Genomic DNA, 19,140 nt, shown 5'->3' on the forward strand with positions numbered 1-19,140 from the left:
AACCAGTGGTCAAGGACAATAGGGGGGTGGGGGCATGAGTGGGGAGAGGGGGTGGGGGATTGGAATGGGGGGTTTGAGGACAAATATGTGATACCTTAATCAATCAAGGAATTAATTTAAAAAAATCGGGGTGTGTAAATGCTGGCTCTCTTTCCAGTGTGGCCCGCCCTCCGCTGGGAGGCTGGCAGAAGCACAGCCCTGAGGGCCGAGGGCCCAGACACCCGGCTCCCCCGCCCCCGTGGCTCCCTGGCTGCGGCCTGGGGCGGTCCTCTCTGCGCTCTTCTACCCCGGACACCGAGGACACTGCTCCTTCCTCCTGGACTCAGCAACTCCGGGTGAGCTGGGCGCCGGGGGTGGGGGCCCCACAGCAGCCGCGACGTCTTCCTGCAGGCCCCCTGCTGCCCTCAGAGCCCAGGCCGTGGTCGGCAAACCCATCAGTCCACAGAGCCAAGTACCAACAGCACAACTGAAATTTCTTTGGAGAGCCACGTTTTTTAAACTTAAACTCCTTCCAACGCCACTTCTTCAAAAACAGACTCGCCCAGGCCGTGGTATTTTGTGGAAGAGCCGCACTCCCGGGGCCAAAGAGCCGCCGGTGGCTCGCGAGCCGCGGTTTGCCGACCACGGGCCCAGGGCACCCGGGCAGCCACGCTGTCCTGTGGCCGTGACTCCTCCGGAGGCTGAGGCGGGTCTGAGCCGGGGACAGACTCAGACTCCCCACCTCGGCCACCTCGGGACAAAGGCTGGAGCCGCGGCGGGTTTCCCAGGAGGCTTTTATTACAAAGAAGGTTCCACGTGGGGCAGCCTGGCTGCCCTCTGCCCGGGCCCGCGGGGACCGGCGCAGACGGCGCGGCTTTCTCGGGGGGCGGGGGGCGTGGGGGGTCTGTGCCAGAGCCGCCGGCCTCCGGACAGTCCTTTCCAGTGTTGTGCCCTCTGCGCGCGCGGCAGCTGTTCACAGTTGGTGCGCGATGCGTTTAATATAGAAAAGCTTTCTTAGAAAAACAAAGCGGTGCTCCCTCTAGAAATGCTTCCAGCAAGATCACGTAGGCCAGCTACATCCTTGGCGTGACTTCGTCCCCCCCCACCCCCAGCCCCATGGCCCGGCCCCGGCCCCGGGCCTCCCGCCCCCCAGGCTCCGGGCGCCCCGGGCCCCTCCCTGCGGGCGGCGGGCGCTGCCCACCCCGCCAGCAGCCACAGACCGGACCCGGCTCCGAACGGCAGGTGGCAGGGTCCTCCCGGGCGAGGGGAGACCGAGGCGACGTCCGGGGGGCTACATCGGGAGCCGGTGGCGGGCTGGTTCAAGGCCTCCCCTCCGTCCGTCCGGAAGGCTGAGGTAGTGTTTCTGGCTGCGGCCGCGGGGCCAGGCGTCTCTCACGTTTGCCTGTCTGTCTGTCTGTCGGAGGGACGGAGGCGGGCGGGGCTCTCAGCGGCTGGCGGTGACAGAGCGCCCTGGCGGGCGGTGGGAGCCTCACCAGAGCCCGGCCGGCTGTGCCATCCAAGGCCCCCTCCCACCGGCCGGGCCTGGGGCCACGAAGGAGGGGACAGCGGCGCCCCCAGGGGGCCAGGGCGGGGGCTCTGCTCGGTCAGGGCCCAGCCGGAGGCAGGGGGACCGCACGCGAAGTCGCGGGCCGGGCCTGGCTCCTCCCAGGCGGAGTCCTCCCTCCCGCGGCTCAGGCCTCGCTGTAGCACTCGTAGATGTTGTCCTCCATCAGGGCCACCACCTGCTCGAACTTGTGCTGCAGCTGCGTCCTCCGGGCGGTGGGGTTCGCCTCCAGGGCCGCCATGATCTGGGGAGACGTGGGGGGGGGGCGTGTGGGGCTGCAGGCCTGGGCCCGGGGGGTGCCCCGGCAGGTCTCTGGGGAGCACGCCCACCCTGCCTGGATGCCCACCCCCGCCCTAAAGCACCCATGTCCTGGGCCACAGATGCCAGCGTGGGGGCCTCTCTGCGGGTGAGGTGGGGAGGGGAGGTCAGGGCCGCACCCCGGGGGCACCCACCTGCGGGCGGTACCTCTTGGCGTATTTGTAAATCTCCGCCATGGCCACGTTGGTGTTGAACTCGTTCTGGTACTTCTACAGGCAAAGAGAAGGCGGGCGTCAGGGAGGGTGCATGACCCGTCGAACCCGGGCCCGGCCCAGCCTGCTGCTGGCACTCAAGCCCCACCCTGGACGGTCCAATGCCAGATCCCCCTCCCCGCCCCCCCGGCCCCCCGGCCCCCGCCCCGCCCCGCCGCACCCGGGACTCCTCGGCCAGGTGCGCATTCATCTCTTGCTCGCTGAGGGGCGTCATGTCGTGGATCTGCTTGTAGTAGCGCTGCACGATCTTGCGGTACTCGGGGATCTCCTTGGCGTAGAGGAGCTTGTTGGTGGGCGAGTCCTGGGGGGAGAGAGGGGGCGTGGGGATGAGTAAGAGGAGGGAAGGGTTTGTCTTTCTCTGGACGAGCCCCACGAAGGCCCTGTCCCCGAGGGTCCCCCTCGGCCGGCCCTCCGCTGTCCTCCCGGCCGAGCCCCCGCCCCGGCCTCTGAGGGCCTGCCGGGCTGACCCATCGGGGATCCACGTCTTCGAGGGGGAAAGCATGTGGGCTGGGCGCCAGCTCTGGGTCTCCGGAGGCCGCTGTGGTTACGTCCTTGCCTCTGTAGGGCTGTAGGTCTCGGTGGCTAAGCTCGCCGGGAGCCTGAGGGCTGGCTGCTCAGGGGGACGTTTCCCACCACGTTTCCGACGCCCGAGAGCGAAACGCACCAAAGGCCCTCCCCGCTCTGGCACAGGCGTCCCTTCTCCACGCTCTCTCGTGGCCCGGCTCCGAAGTCACCGGCCAAGGGCAGGGCCTCGAGCCCTCCATCCTGCCCGGCCAGCTCTGCTTACACCCTCTCCCTCACGCCTCCCCGCTCGCCCAGGCTGTCCCCTCTGCCGGGAGCACCGTCCTCTCTCCTCCCTCCTGCGTGTGTCTTGTCCTTCGCCTCCAACCACCCCTCCTCTGTGCCCACTCCGAGGGCCTCTGGCCCTCCGGACGGCGGCCAGTAGCCCGGCAGGTTCTCGGATGATGCTGTGCCTGACCCAGCGGGTTTTCTGCATTCGCCCTGGCTCCCCGGGCCTGGCTCTGGGGCCTCCGAGCTGGGAGCCGATGCTGGGCCGCCGGAGGCAGGAGCAGCCGGTCTTTGGGGACGCAGTTTCTGACTGCAGTGGCCGGGTCTGGGCGTCTCCTGCGGCCCGAATGTCCCCGTTCACCCCCCGCGTCCCCCAGGCCTGAGCTCCTCGTTCCCCCCGCAGAGAGATCTCTTTCCGTCGTCAGCACCCAGGCCGCCCCTGGAGCCGCTGACCTTGCCGAGCTGTAGGTCGGAGATGGAGCAGGCGTCGATGAAGGCCTGTGCGATGACCGAGAGGCAGGCGTCGATGTGGTCCGTCTTGTCGATGTCGAAGACAAACTGGGGGTTTTTCAGGATGTTCACCCAGAAGCGGAGAGGAAGGCTGAGGGGTGGGGGGAGCAGAGGCAGGGTGAGCCCACCCCCTCCCGGGCGTAGGGCAGCCAGGCCCAGAGGACAGACAGGCCCAGAGGACAGGCTGGCTTCACCCCTCAAGGCTGGTGCAGCCTGCAGCCTGCTCCCAAGACAGGCCCTCCGGAGACCTGGGTCTGCTCACCCACAAATGGGGCTGGTGACCGCCCCTGCCGGGCTCCAAGCAGCTAAGAGCCAGGCTTCCTGCATGGAGCAGGGCGGGGGCCGGGGCAGGAGCTGCAGGCCTGGCTGGGGCGGAGGGTTCTGAGTCCACACTCACTGCCCACCTAATTCTCACCCCCCTCCCCACCCCCCTGCCAGAGTCTCCAGCAGGAGCCTCAGGCCGGGTCCTGGTTCTCATTAGAAATACACACCACACACACACACACACACACGGCCTGGCAGCCTGGCTCCCCCTCAGCCTCACAGCAGCAGGCGGTCCGCCATGGGCAGCAGGCACCGGCTGGAGGAGGGAGGGGCCTGGATCCCAGGCCTTGGCCTCAGGAGCCAGAGGAGGGCTGGTAACCACCCCCCACCCCCCCCCCCCCCCACCGCAGCGCCCCCGTGACTCAGCAGCCTGGGCTTGTGCGCGCGCACACACACACACACACACACACACACACCCCGCCCCCGCCCGAGCCCTGAGAAACCCCTGGAAACGCACACAAACTTCTGGGCCTGTGGCTTTTTTTTTCTGAGGCTCAGCTGAGGGGGTTTTTTTGTTTTGTTTTGTTTTTTAAAACAACAACTTGTTGGGATCTGTGACCCCAAAAAGCAAAGGCATGCCTCAAAAGAAGGTTACACAGTGGGTAGGGGGGTCAAGATGCTGCTGCTCTGAGCCACCCAAGGGCTGCGTGACCTCGGGCAGCCCCACCTCCGTGAGCCTCACTGTTCTGCTCCGTCACAGGGAGCGGACAGGGCGGACAGGGCGGATAGGGCCTGCCCAGGGAGAATGGAGGGAGGAGGATGGGAATTGTCCCCAATTCTTATAATGAAGGCAAATTACTTTTACGGCCTGACTTTACCGCTGGCGGGGGGCTTAAAGCACAGAGCAGTTAAGTCATTTACAGCTGGGATGTGGCCTAGGAGGGACTGAGCCCAAGCAGGTGGGCTGAGAGACCGGGATCTGAAACGCCCCCATTGCTGCCCCAGGGGCACAGCCCTCCCCACACCGCCCACCGCCCACCTGTTGGTCTTCCAGATGTGCAGGGTGTCGGGGTCCGAGATCCCCCTCTTCTCGGCCTGCTCCTCCAGGAAGTCGAAGAAGTACTTGACGGCCAGCGGGGGCCTGTCCTCGCGGATGCTCAGGATGGCCTTGAACAGGTCGTCCAGGAACTTCTGCAGCGTGCCCTGCGGGGGAGCGGCGAGGCTGCGTCAGCCGGGGCCACGTGCGGAGGGCGGGCGGGCCCCGCTGGCTCTGGGGAGACCGCGGGCGGCACTGGAGCTGGTGAACGTGGAAGCCACGTGGCCTCACGCCGGCCACCTGACCTCTCGGGGTCTCGGTTTTCCCACCTGTGAAATGGGTTAGCGAAGCCTGCCTCCCGGGGGTGCTGAGAAAGCCTGGGGCAGAGAGTGGGAACTCCGTGGAGCCAGGGTGTGGTAGGGAGGGTGCAGGCTGCCACCTAAGCTGTGAGGCCTTGGAAGCATTGACCTCGGTTGCATCGGCCCCCTCAGAAGTTGTCGGTCAGATGCCTCTCAGGGCTCTGAGCGGAGGCAGGACCCTCAGCCTCTCCGCCTGGGAGCCCCGCTGCCCCCGGAGGGAGAGCTCTCGCCCTCCAGGCGGGTGGGCAGTGGCCTCCGTGGCGCGGGGCGGGCCGCCTACCTTGGTGGACAGCAGGCGGGTCAGGTAGATCTCGGGCAGCACCTTCTTGCGGTGGCTCTGCCGGTGGGACTTCTTGGGCTCGGCCAGCTCGTCCGTGGGCAGCACCTGGGAGGCCGGGGCGGCGGTCAGGGCCGGGCACCATCCCCACCCGTCCAGGGGGAGGCCCACCCTCCTCCCGGAGGCACTGGGTCTGCACAGATGGCCGGGTTCCCTGCCGATGCTGGATTCCCATCTCCGCCCCCCGCCCCCGGCCTTTCCCAGAGCCGGGGTGTCCTCCCCGAGGACCGAGGCGGCCGGCAGCCAGGCCCACGCCCGCGAGGGGCGGGCAGCGGGAGCCCCCAGGCCAGAGGCCGGCACTCACCAAATGGAAATACTTCTCGGTGTCCAAGTCTTTCACTGCGGGAGGAGAAACACACAGTAAATAAACAAGGGAGGGGAGAGGGAGGGAGGGAGGGAGAGGAGATACGGAGCGAAACCAAAGAAAGGGTGAGTTCCAGAGAGACACATGGAGAGAATGAGACAGGGTGAGTCAAGGAGAAGCATGTGAGGGAAGAGAGGAGAGAGCCAGAAAGACACGCAGAGGAAGAGACAGAGAAAGACGGAGGCAGTGAGAGAGAGACACGTGCAGGTGAGAGGAGAAGCAGGGAGGGACAGAGACAGGGTCACTCACCCCCTCACCCCACCCCACCCGCTGCGGGGGAGAACCACGACCCTGCTCCTGACCTCAGAGGGAGCCCCGAGACCCAGGAGCATGAGGCCTGGGGCACCGGAGGGTGTGGACGGTGGGATTTGAGGCAGAAACACAACCCAAAGCCCAGATAGGCATGCCAGCCACCCCTCCGGCCTGGCAGCCGCCCAGACCCATGGCAGCCACAGCCCGCCCTCCTGCGGCCTCCGTGGGGCCGCCCGCTGGCAGTCAGCTGAGAGGCCCGGCCACAGGCCCTGCCAGGCCGTCCTTGGTCCGAGGGGCCTGGCTTGGCCCCTGCCCCAGCCGAGGAGGCCACAGCCCGGCCTCGCGAAGCCTCGGCCTCCCCACAGGGACCGCCCGGCCCCTGCCCTGCCCCACGTCCAGCGGCCCTACCTCGGCCCAGCGTGTTGTCCTTCTTGTCTGTGAGGCTCATGGCCAGCGAGGCGCCTTCGGGGATCTGGCGGGAGGGGAGAGGCCGAGGTCAGAGGTCAGGCAGAGGCCGCCGGTGAGGGCCGGGGCGGGGGCGGGAGCCCACCTTGTAGTGCGCCAGCGTGTTGAGCTTCTTGCGGCCGTCCTCCACCACCGAGGTGTCATCCAGGTCCCGGAGGATGTAGCTCTGGGTGCTCGAGGCGAACCACTCTGGAGACGGGGAGCGGGGGGTCAGGGGCAGGGCCGGCCGAGGGGCCAGCATCAGCCGCGTTTCTCCCTGAGCCTCCGTTCCCCGCTCTGGAGACGGAGCGGGGAGAGCACCGGGGAGCGGGGTGCTGGGAGGTGGGAGCCGGGCTCGGTCCCCGGGAGGAGCACAGAGCGGGGGCTCTGGACAGTCCTCCTCCTCGGGGTTATGTTGTTGTTACTGATGGAATGAGAAAAGGTGCCGCCAGCCCCGGCTGGTGCGGCTCCATGGGGCACTGTCCATGCAGCAGGGGCCTGCCAGTTTGGTGCCCGGTCAAGGGCCCAGGCCCGGGGCGGTGGGCTCGGTCCCCAGTAGGGGGTGCACTTCATCTGACCGCCTCCATGTCCCTCCCCAGTGCCCAGTCTGTGCCCATCTGCGGAGGAACAGGAGCGTCCGGGTAGGACTACGGCAGGGGCTGGCCCCCCCCACCCCGACACCGTCTGACAGCAGGGGGCCGCCCGCCCTGCCCACCGAGGTCGACGTCCTCGGCGCGGGGCCACTGGGAGTAGGGCACGTTCTTGCAGAAGGCCTCCAGGATCTTCTCCTTCACCTGCGTCAGCGTGTCCGTGTCCATGGCCCGCACGCTCAGCGAGTCCATGCCGCAGCCCTGGAAGGACACGTTCAGGTTCTGTGGAGAGGGGGGGAGGGAGGTCAGTCCGAACTCGCCGTCACCGCCCGGGCCCCGGCGGGCGGCGGCAGCTCCGGGAGGCCGGGCCGGAGCGCAGCCTCCGGGCACGCGGGGACCCCTCCCAGCCCGTCACTCACACACACACACACACACACACACACACACACACACATACACACACAAACACACACACATACACACACACACACACAGACACACACATACACAAACACACACACAGACACACACATATACACACACAGACACACACATATACACACACACAGACACACACACACATACACACACACACACAGACACACACATACACACACAAACACACACACACATACACACACAGACACACACATATACACACACACACAATATATACACACACATACACACACATACACAATATACACACATATACACATACACATACACACATATACCCACACATATACACACATCTACACACAATATATACACACACATATATATACACACATATACACACGCATATGCACACATCTACACACAATATATACACACACATATATATACACACACACACACACACATACACACACACACACACACACCACCCCCGCCCCCGCCCGCACACCGCTCACCCGGGGCTTGGCCTCGATGTTCTCCCGCAGCAGCCACTCCTCGTTGAGCGTGTAGCGGGCCTTGCCTGTGATGGCGTCGATGGAGCCCTTGTTGATCTGCTGCTTGATGGCACACAGGAGCAGGAAGAACGGCTCCCCGACCGTCTCCTGGGGGGGCGGGGGCTGCCGTCAGGGGTAAGGCCCCGCCGGCCCCCCTGCCCCCGTCTCCCCTCCATATCCCAGCTCCCAGGCCATGCCCACCAGCCCCGTCCGGGCGGCCTGGCTGAGAGCCTTCGCTGGGTCCCGGTGCCCCCCCCCCGGCCCCGGAGTCTCCATGGAGCGACGGCCGAACACCACTGGCCGCGGGCGGCTCCTTCGTGCCGTCCCTCCCTGCGGAGGCCGAGGGCACGGAGCGGCCCCGGGCCCCAGCCCCGGGCCCCCGGCGGGAAGAGGCACAGCTGGACGGGGACGCCGGCCGGGCCGGCTCCCGAGCCTCCCAGGGCGAGTCCGGGGGGAAGCGGAACACAGACTGGTCCCACCGACACCACAGCGCGGTGAGAGTGGAGAGTCCGGGGCTCAACCGGACTCTCCTGCCCTCGGCCTCGCCCCCTTTTACCCCCACACCCGGCCCCGCCTGTCTCCCCTTCATCAAGTTCACAGCCATGAGCTGATTTTCATGGTCATGTTATAGCAAGAGACCAGGAATTACGCTGATGGCAGACATTTAGGTGAAGTGGTGAGCTGATTTAAGGGAAAAAAATTAAGCACATAATAGTGTTAGGCAGATTTGGCAAGATGATGAAGACAGCATGCCAGCTCCTCTTTTTTTGTTAATCCTCACCCGAGGGTATTTTTCCACTGATGTTTAGAGAAAGTGAAAGGGACAAAGAGGGGAGAAACACTGATGTCACATCCATCGGTTGCCTCGGGAACTGAACCCGAGAGCCTTGGCTGCGCGGGCCGGCGCTCTAACCACTGAGCACACCAGCCAGGGCGAACACGCCGACTCTCATTCCCGATCCAGTTCTCCGGGGCTGGGGGTGGGAGCAGGAAGGGAAGCCGCACAGAGAGGCCTCGGGAGCCCCCGCGGGCCCTGCCGCCAGCCAGTGCAGACCCACACCAAGACCAGTGACACGGGGAGAGCCTCAGGGGGCTGTGCGACGGCCCCGTCCTAGGCCCCACCTCCTCTGCTCCGTCCCCGTTCCCCGTCCCCTCCACAGGGCTCCTCCGCCGCCTGCCCCACCAGCCCCACACCCAGGGGACAGACAGCAACCAGGACAGAGAGAGGGCAATGCTTTTCCAAGGCCGCACAGCTGGTTTGTGCCAGAGACTGGACTCGGACCCAGGACACCTGAGGCCCCGGTCCTGGGCTCCAGTCAGGCCCCTGCCTTTCTCCGGGGCTCCCCGGAGGACTGCCTGGCCTCTGCGGAAAAGCCCTAAGGGGTCCCTTTGGCAGAAGGCAGAGGCCCCGATCCCCTGGCCGCCCTGGCCTTCCGAGCCTTGTCTCGTCAGAAAGACTCACCGGACTTCCCTCCGTTCCTTCCAGAAACAGCCCCTCCTCCTGGCGTGGCCCAGGCTGCCGCCACCCCCTGGGACCCCCTCCCCACCCATGCTTTAGCTGGCTCGTTCCTACTCTGACCCTTTCTCAGGCCGCTGCCTGGACCCTCCAGCCGGCCAGAAGCCTCAGCCGTTGAGCTGTGCTGTATTTTAATTTGTTTCCACATCTCTCCCCCTTCACGAGGGGAGAGCTTCGTGGCTGAGGGCTGGTGACTGAGGACAAGCTCCCTGACATGGCCTCTGTCCTGCCCCAGGGGCTCTGTGCCTCGCGGGAAGCCAGGCCTCTGCTGAGCCTGGTCCCCGTCCATAATGGACCCTCGGGGCCTCTGCTGAGCCTGGTCCCCGTCCATAATGGACCCTCGGGGCCTCTGCTGAGCCTGGTCCCCGTCCAAAATGGACCCTCGGGCCTGCCCTGCCCTCCTCTGAGTGCCCCTCCCATCTGCACGCAGGGACCGCTCTCCGGGAAGAGCCGGCGGAAGGATGGACCGCGTCCAGTCCATCGCGGGGAGACGGGGGACGCCCCCTCACCCTCAGGCAGCTGTACATGCAGATGGACATCCAGTTGGTGAGCATCTTCTCCACCACGGACTCCGTGCGCCGCAGCATGAGCTTGGGGTTCTTGGCGGCGGAGGCGTCGATGAGGTCCACCAGCAGCTCCTTCATGATGCTGGTGTAGTACTCGAGCTTGCCGTGGAGCGCGATGGTCAGCAGGGAGGCCAGGCTGCACCTGCGGGTGGGCATGGGCGTCAGTGGGATGGGGGGGCGGGTGGGCACGGGCGTCAGTGGGATCGGGGGGTGGGCACGGGCGTCAGTGGGATCGGGGGGTGGGGGTGTGGGGACCTCACTGTGGCGGCTACAGGTGGCCTTATCACCGATGTGCCTGTGCGGGCGGAATCCAGGCCCAGGAAGTGGGGTCTTGGGACCCCCAGGAGCCTGACTTGGTGTTGGAGGCCAGCTAGCTGCCCAGGGGACGTGGTGGCAGGCGAACTTCCCGAGCCCAGGGTCCAGCCGGGCTGACCCGGACCGGGGGCCCGCAGACAGAGCCCAGCCCGGCCCCGCAGCCCACCTGTCCCGCACGGCGAAGTCCTTCTGCTGCTCCAGCGCGTGGACGAAGACGATGAGGAAGTGCTTGTTGTTGAGCAGTGAGGAGAACAGGCCGATGCCCTCCTCCATGTTGGGCCGGCAGCTCTCGGGGATCTGCGGGAGCCACCGGTGAGGGGCCGGCCCTCAGGACGCCCCAGGAGGCTCCTCGGATGCCTCCCGGGACGGGGAACTCACTACCTTTCCGTGGCGGGTGCCGCCCGGCGCCCGGTGACTGGGAGCAGGGGCTCGGGTGAATTGAAAAGGGGGGCCCAAGCCCCTGGGGGTAACCCAGCGTCCCCACCAGGGACCCTCTCAGCTGCCCTCTAAGCCAGCGGTCGGCAAACTCCTTCGTCAACAGAGCCAAAGAGCAACAGTATGATTGACATTTCTTTTGAGAGCCACGTTTTTTAAACTTAAAATACTTCTTCTAACGCCACTTCTTCCAAACAGACTCGCCCAGGCCGTGGTATTCTGTGGAAGAGCCACGGCTCTAAGACACGGGCAGGGTGGGATGTCTAGGGAGGCCCCGTCCTCTCCCCTCTCTACCCGGCCGGGGGCAGCACTTCTAACACCCTGAGGGGCTGCTTCCATGCCTCCTGGGACGGAGCACTCACTCCCTTCCAATGGCAGAGTCTCTCCCCCTCCCCACCCCCACCAGCCCTGTGATTGGGATCAATGGACCCAACGAGCTGGAAAGTGGAGCCGGACGGACTGGGCGGCCCAGGCGGCCCAGAGTGTGTGTGTGTGTGTGTGTGTGTGTGTGTGTGTGTAGGAGGGTAGGAGGAGGAGAGGGGAGGGGAGGGGGTCCAGTGTGTGTGTGTGTGTGTGTGTGTGTGTGTGTGTAGGAGGGTAGGAGGAGGAGAGGGGAGGGGAGGGGGCCCAGTGTGTGTGTGTGTGTGTGTGCAGGGGGTGGGGGGAGGAGAGGGGAGGGGGTCCAGTGTGTGTGTGTGTGTGTGTGTGTGTGTGTGTGTGTGCAGGGGGGTGGGGGGAGGAGAGGGGAGGCCCAGAGTGTGTGTGTGTGTGTGTGTGTGTGTGTGTGTGTAGCGGGGTGGGGGGAGGAGAGGGGAGGCGGCCCAGTGTGTGTGTGTGTGTGTGTGTGTGTGTGTGTGTGCAGGGGGGTGGGGGGAGGAGAGGGGAGGCCCAGAGTGTGTGTGTGTGTGTGTGTGTGTGTGTGTAGGAGGGTAGGAGGAGGAGAGGGGAGGGGAGGGGGTCCAGTGTGTGTGTGTGTGTGTGTGTGTGTGTGTGTGCAGGGGGTGGGGGGAGGAGAGGGGAGGGGGTCCAGTGTGTGTGTGTGTGTGTGTGTGTGTGTGTAGGGGGGTGGGAGGAGGAGAGGGGAGGGGGCCCAGTGTGTGTGTGTGTGTGTGTGTGTGTGTGTGTGTGTGCAGGGGGGTGGGGGGAGGAGAGGGGAGGCCCAGAGTGTGTGTGTGTGTGTGTGTGTGTGCAGGGGGGTGGGGGGAGGAGAGGGGAGGGGGTCCAGTGTGTGTGTGTGTGTGTGTGTGTGTGTGTGTGTGTGCAGGGGGGTGGGGGGAGGAGAGGGGAGGCCCAGAGTGTGTGTGTGTGTGTGTGTGTGTGTGTGTGTGTGTAGGGGGGTGGGAGGAGGAGAGGGGAGGCGGCCCAGTGTGTGTGTGTGTGTGTGTGTGTGTGTGTGTGTGTAGGGGGGTGGGAGGAGGAGAGGGGAGGGGGCCCAGTGTGTGTGTGTGTGTGTGTGTGTGTGTGTGTGTGCAGGGGGTGGGGGGAGGAGAGGGGAGGCGGCCCAGTGTGTGTGTGTGTGTGTGTGTGTGTGTGTGTGCAGGGGGGTGGGGGGAGGAGAGGGGAGGGGGTCCAGTGTGTGTGTGTGTGTGTGTGTGTGTGTGTGTGTGTGTGTGTAGGGGGGTGGGGGGAGGAGAGGGGAGGCCCAGTGTGTGTGTGTGTGTGTGTGTGTGTGTGTGTGCAGGGGGGTGGGGGGAGGAGAGGGGAGGGGGTCCAGTGTGTGTGTGTGTGTGTGTGTGTGTGTGTGTGTGCAGGGGGGTGGGAGGAGGAGAGGGGAGGCGGCCCAGTGTGTGTGTGTGTGTGTGTGTGTGTGTGTGTAGGGGGGTGGGGGGAGGAGAGGGGAGGGGGTCCAGTGTGTGTGTGTGTGTGTGTGTGTGTGTAGGGGGGTGGGGGGAGGAGAGGGGAGGCCCAGTGTGTGTGTGTGTGTGTGTGTGTGTGTGTGTATAGGGGGGTGGGGGGAGGAGAGGGGAGGGGGTCCAGTGTGTGTGTGTGTGTGTGTGTGTGTGTGCAGGGGGTGGGGGGAGGAGAGGGGAGGCGGCCCAGTGTGTGTGTGTGTGTGTGTGTGTGTGTGTGTATAGGGGGGTGGGGGGAGGAGAGGGGAGGGGGTCCAGTGTGTGTGTGTGTGTGTGTGTGTGTGTAGGGGGGTGGGAGGAGGAGAGGGGAGGGGGTCCAGTGTGTGTGTGTGTGTGTGTGTGTGTGTAGGGGGGTGGGGGGAGGAGAGGGGAGGGGGTCCAGTGTGTGTGTGTGTGTGTGTGTGTGTGTAGGGGGGTGGGGGGAGGAGAGGGGAGGGGGTCCAGTGTGTGTGTGTGTGTGTGTGTGTGTGTGTGCAGGGGGGTGGGGGAGGAGAAGGGAGGGGGTCCAGTGTGTGTGTGTGTGTGTGTGTGTGTGTGTGTGTGTGTGCAGGGGGGTGGGGGGAGGAGAAGGGAGGGGAGGAGAGGGGAGGCCCAGAGTGTGTGTGTGTGTGTGTGTGTGTGTGTGTGTGTGTGCGCGCAGGGGGTGGGAGAGGAGCGGGGAGGGGGTCCAGGTACTCACCTTCCACTCCCCCAGCAGCGGGTGTGTCTCCTGCGCGGAGGAGCTGCCCGGGGAGCTGGGGGTCTGGGAGGGCAGGATGTACCGCTCTTCGTAGAGGGAGGAGCACTGTGGGGGCAGAGCCGGCGCCTCAGCGGGCTGGACCCCCTGACGGGCATGCAAGGACGCTCACCCCAGGCAAAGGGACGCTTTACAGGGAAAGACAGGGCCATGGGCCATGCGTCCCGGGGCTTCCCGGAGGGAGGAGCGGACCCAGCACCCGCCGAGCTGCAGCAATGCCCGAGGGCACAGGCTTTCAAGAACACGAGAGCCGCCGAGCGTGGAAAAGGGAAACGGAGGCACAGAGGCTGCTGCACGGTGGGTCCAGGGCCAGAGGAGGGTGTTGGCCATCAGCACCAAGGCTCTGGGCCGGCCAGGGAGAGCGGGGACAGGGCCGCAGCCAGGAACGGAAGGGGGTGGGGTGGGCAGAGTCCGGGGGCAGGCAGAGGGTAGGTGGAGACCCAGAGAAGCCTGGCTGGGAAGGGGCCGATGTAAGAGAGGCTCCAGGACACACTGCTCCCCCCGGAGGGCAGAGGGCCGCAGCCAGCTCCTCTATGGACAGTCCCACACCGAGTGGACAATGAGGGACAGTGGGGGTGGGACCTGGGCCCCTCCCGGCAGGCCCTGTGGACTGGCACTGCTGAGGCCCACCATCTGCACACAGGTGCCCTCCGGAGCGGCACGCCCCTGGCACAGCCCAGGGCCCCGCGGTGGCAGACGGGGGCGCGGCTGACCTTGGGGAAGAACGTGCGGGTCACAAAGTGCCTGTACTCCAGGAAGGGGATGCCCTGGCTGCGGTTCAGCTCCTTGGTCAGGTCCGTCATGTCCGTCTGCAGCTCGGCGAAGCCTGGCGACAGGAGGGCAGCGGTGAGCGTGTCTCAGACCCCTTCCCCCGCTGGGAGAGCCGAGGCCCGGGGTCCTGCGGGTCCCCACCCCCTACCTTTGCGGATCTCCTCTCGGATCTGAGACTCCATCTCCTCCATCTGCAGCAGCGTCTTCTGCCAGTAGCGCTCCGCGCGGCGGCTCTTCGTGCAGAAGACAAACAGGGCTGCGGGCAGTGGAGAGGGGTCAGGCCTCGGAAGCCCTGGGGAGAGCTGAGAGCTGAGCAGCGCTGTCGGCACCTGCTGGGCGCAGGGCCTGGCGGGAGGGGTCGGCCTTGGTGCCCCCTCCTCTGGGGCAGGGGTGGCCGGTGGCCAGGCCTCCCTTCCCCAGCGGGCTGCCTGACTCCCACGGGGGAAAGGGTTTGGGGAAACCAGTCAAATAAGGCTCAGTGTCCCATTCTTACAAAAAGAGTGTGTGTGTGTGTGTGTGTGTGTGTGAAAACAGTGGTAAGCAGTGGCTTTCCCTCTGGATGGATTACATGTGAAAGAGAATTATGGGTGATTTGTGGTGTTATTTTTTTTTGTTTTAGCATTTTCAATTCTTTCTACAATGACCTAGTGTTACTTGTGAATTGAGAAACTTTTAAAAGCAGATTACAAAGAGGCATTATCTTATAATCCCTTTCTGAGTTGGGAGAAGGGATAGATATGTGTAATACATATAATATTAAAACATTTTATATTCTTATATATAATATATATTTGTACATATTATAAATATTATATAAAACTTTAAGAAGACCGTCAAGAAACATACCAAAATATACAGGGCGTTAATGATGGATGTGTGGTTTTTTTTTTTAGTTCATTGATTCCCTAACATTTCCTACATTGAATGTTTGTTAAGATACGATGCACACGCCCTGGAACCCAGCCGTCCATTTAAAGACGACGGTTCTAACGGCTCTTAGTTGTGCGCCATCACCCGGGAGCCGACCACACGTGGTCTTTGGCGAGCGGCCTTCCGTCCGGCATAACGCTGTCAAGGCTCCGCCACGATGCAGCGCGGTCGGCACTTCGCTCTTCTTTACGGCTGAACGCTCTCCCGCTGTGTGTGCGTCCACACTGCATTGTACTCTCTCACCGGGTGACGGTGCACAACTAAAAGCCATTAGAACCGTCTTCTCTAAACGGACGGGTGTTTCTCTTTCTGGCTGTTACGAACAAGGCCAGGGCGAGTTTTCATGCACGAGTTTTGTGTGAACATGTTTTCATGTCTGCTGGGTTAGACACCACCCAGGAGTGGCATTGCTGGGTCACAGGGCAGCGTGTGGTTTAACCCTTGGAGGAACTGCCCAAGTGTTTTCCAGCCCCCGTGTCTGAGGGTTCCAACTTCCCCGCGACACTGACTACGGTACCTCCACAACCCCCGCTCTAATGGTGGGACGACAACCCTCTCTCAGGTACCGCCAGCAGCTCCCTAAGGATCAGACAGGAAGGTTCCAACTCCCTGTGCGCGCCCCCCCAGCACCTATCCCCCGCCCGTGCTGAGGCCAGGCACCCCCCACCCACCTCTGGGCGCAGGACCTGTTCCTACCCCCCCCCCACCACCACCACCGTGTGTGTTCCGGCTGGGCCCCAGCCACTATGACTTCTCTCTGCCCATCTGCAGGGGGGTCCGGGGGCCGGCCTGCCCTCCGAGGTGTCACAGGGGGGTGGGGGGGCTCCTTACCAACCACGGAGAGCAGCAGCAGCACGCTGCAGATGACGATGGACACGATGATGGCCGTCTCGCTGCCGCCCAGCTGCAGGGTGGCGATGGTCTGGTTGAAGTTCCCGACCTGGATCTGCACAGGACAGGGGAGGGGCTGTAGCTTCCCTGGCTGTGGGCCTCGGCTCTTCTCCTAGCTAGCGAGGCGGCCTGGGCAGGCCCCCTAACACACAGACGGCCGCGCCCCCCTCCGGGGGGGTGTGAGGACTACAGGAGGTCATGCTTGTCACGCTTCTAGTCCTGGGCCTGCCACAGAGGAGAAACTCGAAACTTGGGGGGGCGGGGAGGAAATGTCATTATTACTACAGCCTGGGGGGCGTGGTGGAGGAGCCAAGGCTGTTCACGGGGCGTGGCTGTGCTGACCCCGGTATCTGCAGGGCTGTCCTGGGAACAGGAGGTGTCTGAGGACTCCGAGGGCAGAACGGGGCCTGAGGTGCAGACGGAAGGGAGCTTTCCCAGCCAGAGCCGCCTGCCTGCGAGGAAATGAGCTCCCAGCCCCGGAGGCATGCCAGCAGGGACAGTGCAGAGAGGGTCCCCCTTTCTGGGCCCTCTCTCTGCCCCCCATGACCCTGTGGGATGACTGGCAGCCCAGACTCTAAGGAGCACGCCTAGAACGGGCGATTTCTTATGGCCTTTCAGAGTCCGCCCCATCCGGCCATCCCTGACCTCGAGCAGGTCCCTACGCCCTTGGCCCCATGTCCTCCTCTGTCGAGCAGGGATGTCAAGTCTGCTCTGCTCTGCCCTGCCTCCTACACGACTGAGCATGGAAGGCTCAGCTCCACAGGACAGGCACCTGCAGTCAGACGGGCTGGGAGCCCCGCCCGGCCGCTCACCGTGATGGGCAGCTGCCCCTCGGCCGTGCCCAGGGACTCGTTGACGGAGCAGTGGATGACGCGCTCCGAGACGATCTGGATGTCGCAGGCCACCTGGCCTATCTTCACCCGGTACTCGTGCCGCTCCAGCCCCAGGCCGTCCTGCTCTTTCTGTGGGGGCCAGGAGGGAGGGCTCACCCGGGCCCCCGCCGAGCTCGGCCCACTCACCGCCCCCCGGCCCCCGGCCCCCCACCCGGCCCCCGGCCCCGCCCCCGGGCCCCCACCCAGCCCCCGGCCCCCTCCCGCCCCCACCCCCGGCCCCCCACTCGGCCCCCGGCCCCCTCCCGCCCCCCCGGCCCCCGGCCCCCTCCCGCCCCCCGGCCCCGCCCCCCGGCCCCGCCCCTGGGCCCCCACCCGGCCCCCGGCCCCCTCCCGCCCCCACCCCGGCCCCCCACCTGGCCCCCGGCCCCCTCCCGCCCCCACCCCCGGCCCCCCACCCGGCCCCTGGCCCCCTCCCGCCCCCCGGGCCCCCCCCGCCCCTCCTCCCGCCCCCCGCCCCCACCCCCGGCCCCACACCCGCCCCCCGGCCCCCTCCCGCCCCCCCGCCCCTCCTCCCGCCCCCCCTTCCGCCCCCGGCCCCGCCCCCGGCGCGCTCACGTGGATGACCAGGGTGAGGGGCTCCCCCGGGTGGTGCTTGATCCACTTCTCCCGCTTGGCCGTGGAGAACTGAGGGTCGGGCAGGTAGTCCAGGCGGAACCTGCTGGCCCGCTGCGCCTCCTCCGAGTCCAGCAGCTCCTCGGCCACCGCCACCTCGTCGGCGTAGGCCCGCCCGTTGATGAAGAAATCCACGGGCGCCGACGCGTTGCTCAGGGCCCCCGGGGAGGGGCAGGTGATGAGGGTGGAGTTGAGGACCTTGCAGAGCTGGCGGGAGAGGGTCATGGCCAAGGTTGGGGTGAGTGGGGAGGGCGGGGCGGTGAACAGACAGACATGGAGAAATGGGGAAGAGTTTTAAGATTTAGGGAGACAGGAAAGCATAGAGAGACGGAGAGATGGAGAGAGGGAGAGATGGAGAGAGGCTGCAGAGCGAGGCTGCCACCCCCCCCCCGCCCCCGCCCCGCTCACCGTGGGCTGGCGGCCGATGAGGTGCACGGCCATGGACACGTTCTGCACCATGTGGAATCGCTCGCCGGCCACCGTGATGGTCCTGCCTCCGCTGCGGGGACAGCGAGCCCATCAGCCGCCCGCAGCCCCGAGCGCGAGGCCCGCCGGGGGGCGGGGGGCGGGGGGCGGGGCCTCACCTGACGGGGCTGCGCCGGGGGCTGATGGCCACGATGACCGGGTTCCGCATGTACCGGAAGGTGAGGTTGCCGCGCACGCAGCCCCGGCGCTCGAAGCGCACGCACACGGGCACGGGGGCCGGCAGGGTGCCGCCGGGCACCGTGCAGGTGATGCTGGTCTCCGAGCGCCTGTGGGAGGGCGGCGAGCTGGGTCAGCCGGGCCCCCACCCCCCACGGCTCGCCCCGACCCAGCACCCCCCCCCCGTGCCCCGCGGACCCCCGCCCCCTGCTCGTCTGCCCTCCGGCACATAAGTCCGTCTCTGTTCTCCCACTGCTGTACGTGGCTCGGGCCGTCCTCTCCGCCGAGAACAGCTCCCCTTCTCAGTGACCCTGCCTGTCCTTCCCCGGGGCCCAGCGCCACCTCCTCCGAGAAGCCCTCCCGGAGCTCCTCTCCGAGCTCCTGCCCCCGGCGAGGGCCCTGCCCCGTGGCTCCGAAAGCCCGGACTTTCCTCCCGATCCAACCCCGCTGGACACTTCCGTTCCCTGTGGGAGCTTTTCCCTGAGGCCTGAGACTGCGCTGGGCTCATCTCTTTGTCTTCACCATCAGCGAAGCCTGCTGCCGGTACACATCAAGTGCATAGCAAAGACAGAGCTGTTTCACCAGGAGCTGAGGGTCTCAGAGCGTCTGCCATCACCACCATGTCACCACAGCTGTCACTTAGGAAGCGCCTACTGTGTGCTGGGCACAGAGTCCTTCCCATAACCCCCTGTTCTTTTCTTTTTTCTTTTTTTCTTTTTTCTTTTTTTCTTTTTTTTTTTTTTTTTTTTTTTTTTTTTTACATTTTATTGATTTCTTACAGAGAGGAAGGGAGAGAGATAGCTAGAAACGTCGATGAGAAACATCGACCAGCTGCCTCCTGCACATCCCCTACTGGGGATGTGCCCGCAACCAACGCACATGCCCTTGACCGGAATCGAACCTGGGACCCTTCAGTCCACAAGCCGATGCTCTATCCTAGGGGTGTCGAACTCAATCAGAGAAGGGGCCAAAATCTAAAATCCAGCCTAAATCGCGGGCCGAATGGTTT

General features: G+C 65.2%; 1 protein-coding gene across 1 annotated transcript in view; it reads right to left on the reverse strand.

Annotated features, from left to right (window-relative positions):
* Positions 1-958: 958 nt before the first annotated feature.
* PLXND1 (plexin D1) overlaps positions 959-19,140 on the reverse strand; it is a 60,908-nt gene continuing 42,726 nt past the window's right edge. The window contains exons 16-36 of the mRNA XM_084902552.1: positions 18,074-18,241; positions 17,898-17,988; positions 17,433-17,696; positions 16,797-16,946; positions 15,925-16,039; positions 14,312-14,419; positions 14,106-14,218; positions 13,336-13,440; positions 10,538-10,668; positions 10,000-10,198; positions 7,936-8,082; positions 7,144-7,300; positions 6,535-6,638; positions 6,393-6,456; positions 5,673-5,707; positions 5,312-5,416; positions 4,676-4,839; positions 3,316-3,463; positions 2,234-2,374; positions 1,996-2,070; positions 959-1,787 (exon numbers count right to left, since the gene is read on the reverse strand). Coding sequence (XP_084758678.1) covers positions 1,671-1,787; positions 1,996-2,070; positions 2,234-2,374; positions 3,316-3,463; positions 4,676-4,839; positions 5,312-5,416; positions 5,673-5,707; positions 6,393-6,456; positions 6,535-6,638; positions 7,144-7,300; positions 7,936-8,082; positions 10,000-10,198; positions 10,538-10,668; positions 13,336-13,440; positions 14,106-14,218; positions 14,312-14,419; positions 15,925-16,039; positions 16,797-16,946; positions 17,433-17,696; positions 17,898-17,988; positions 18,074-18,241 — 2,701 coding nt within the window. The 3' untranslated portion in view covers positions 959-1,670. The remainder of the gene's footprint in view (positions 1,788-1,995; positions 2,071-2,233; positions 2,375-3,315; positions 3,464-4,675; positions 4,840-5,311; positions 5,417-5,672; positions 5,708-6,392; positions 6,457-6,534; positions 6,639-7,143; positions 7,301-7,935; positions 8,083-9,999; positions 10,199-10,537; positions 10,669-13,335; positions 13,441-14,105; positions 14,219-14,311; positions 14,420-15,924; positions 16,040-16,796; positions 16,947-17,432; positions 17,697-17,897; positions 17,989-18,073; positions 18,242-19,140) is intronic.

Source organism: Pipistrellus hanaki, assembly GCF_964339955.1.
Source record: "Pipistrellus hanaki genome assembly, chromosome: 13".
Classification (NCBI taxonomy): domain Eukaryota; kingdom Metazoa; phylum Chordata; class Mammalia; order Chiroptera; family Vespertilionidae; genus Pipistrellus; species Pipistrellus hanaki.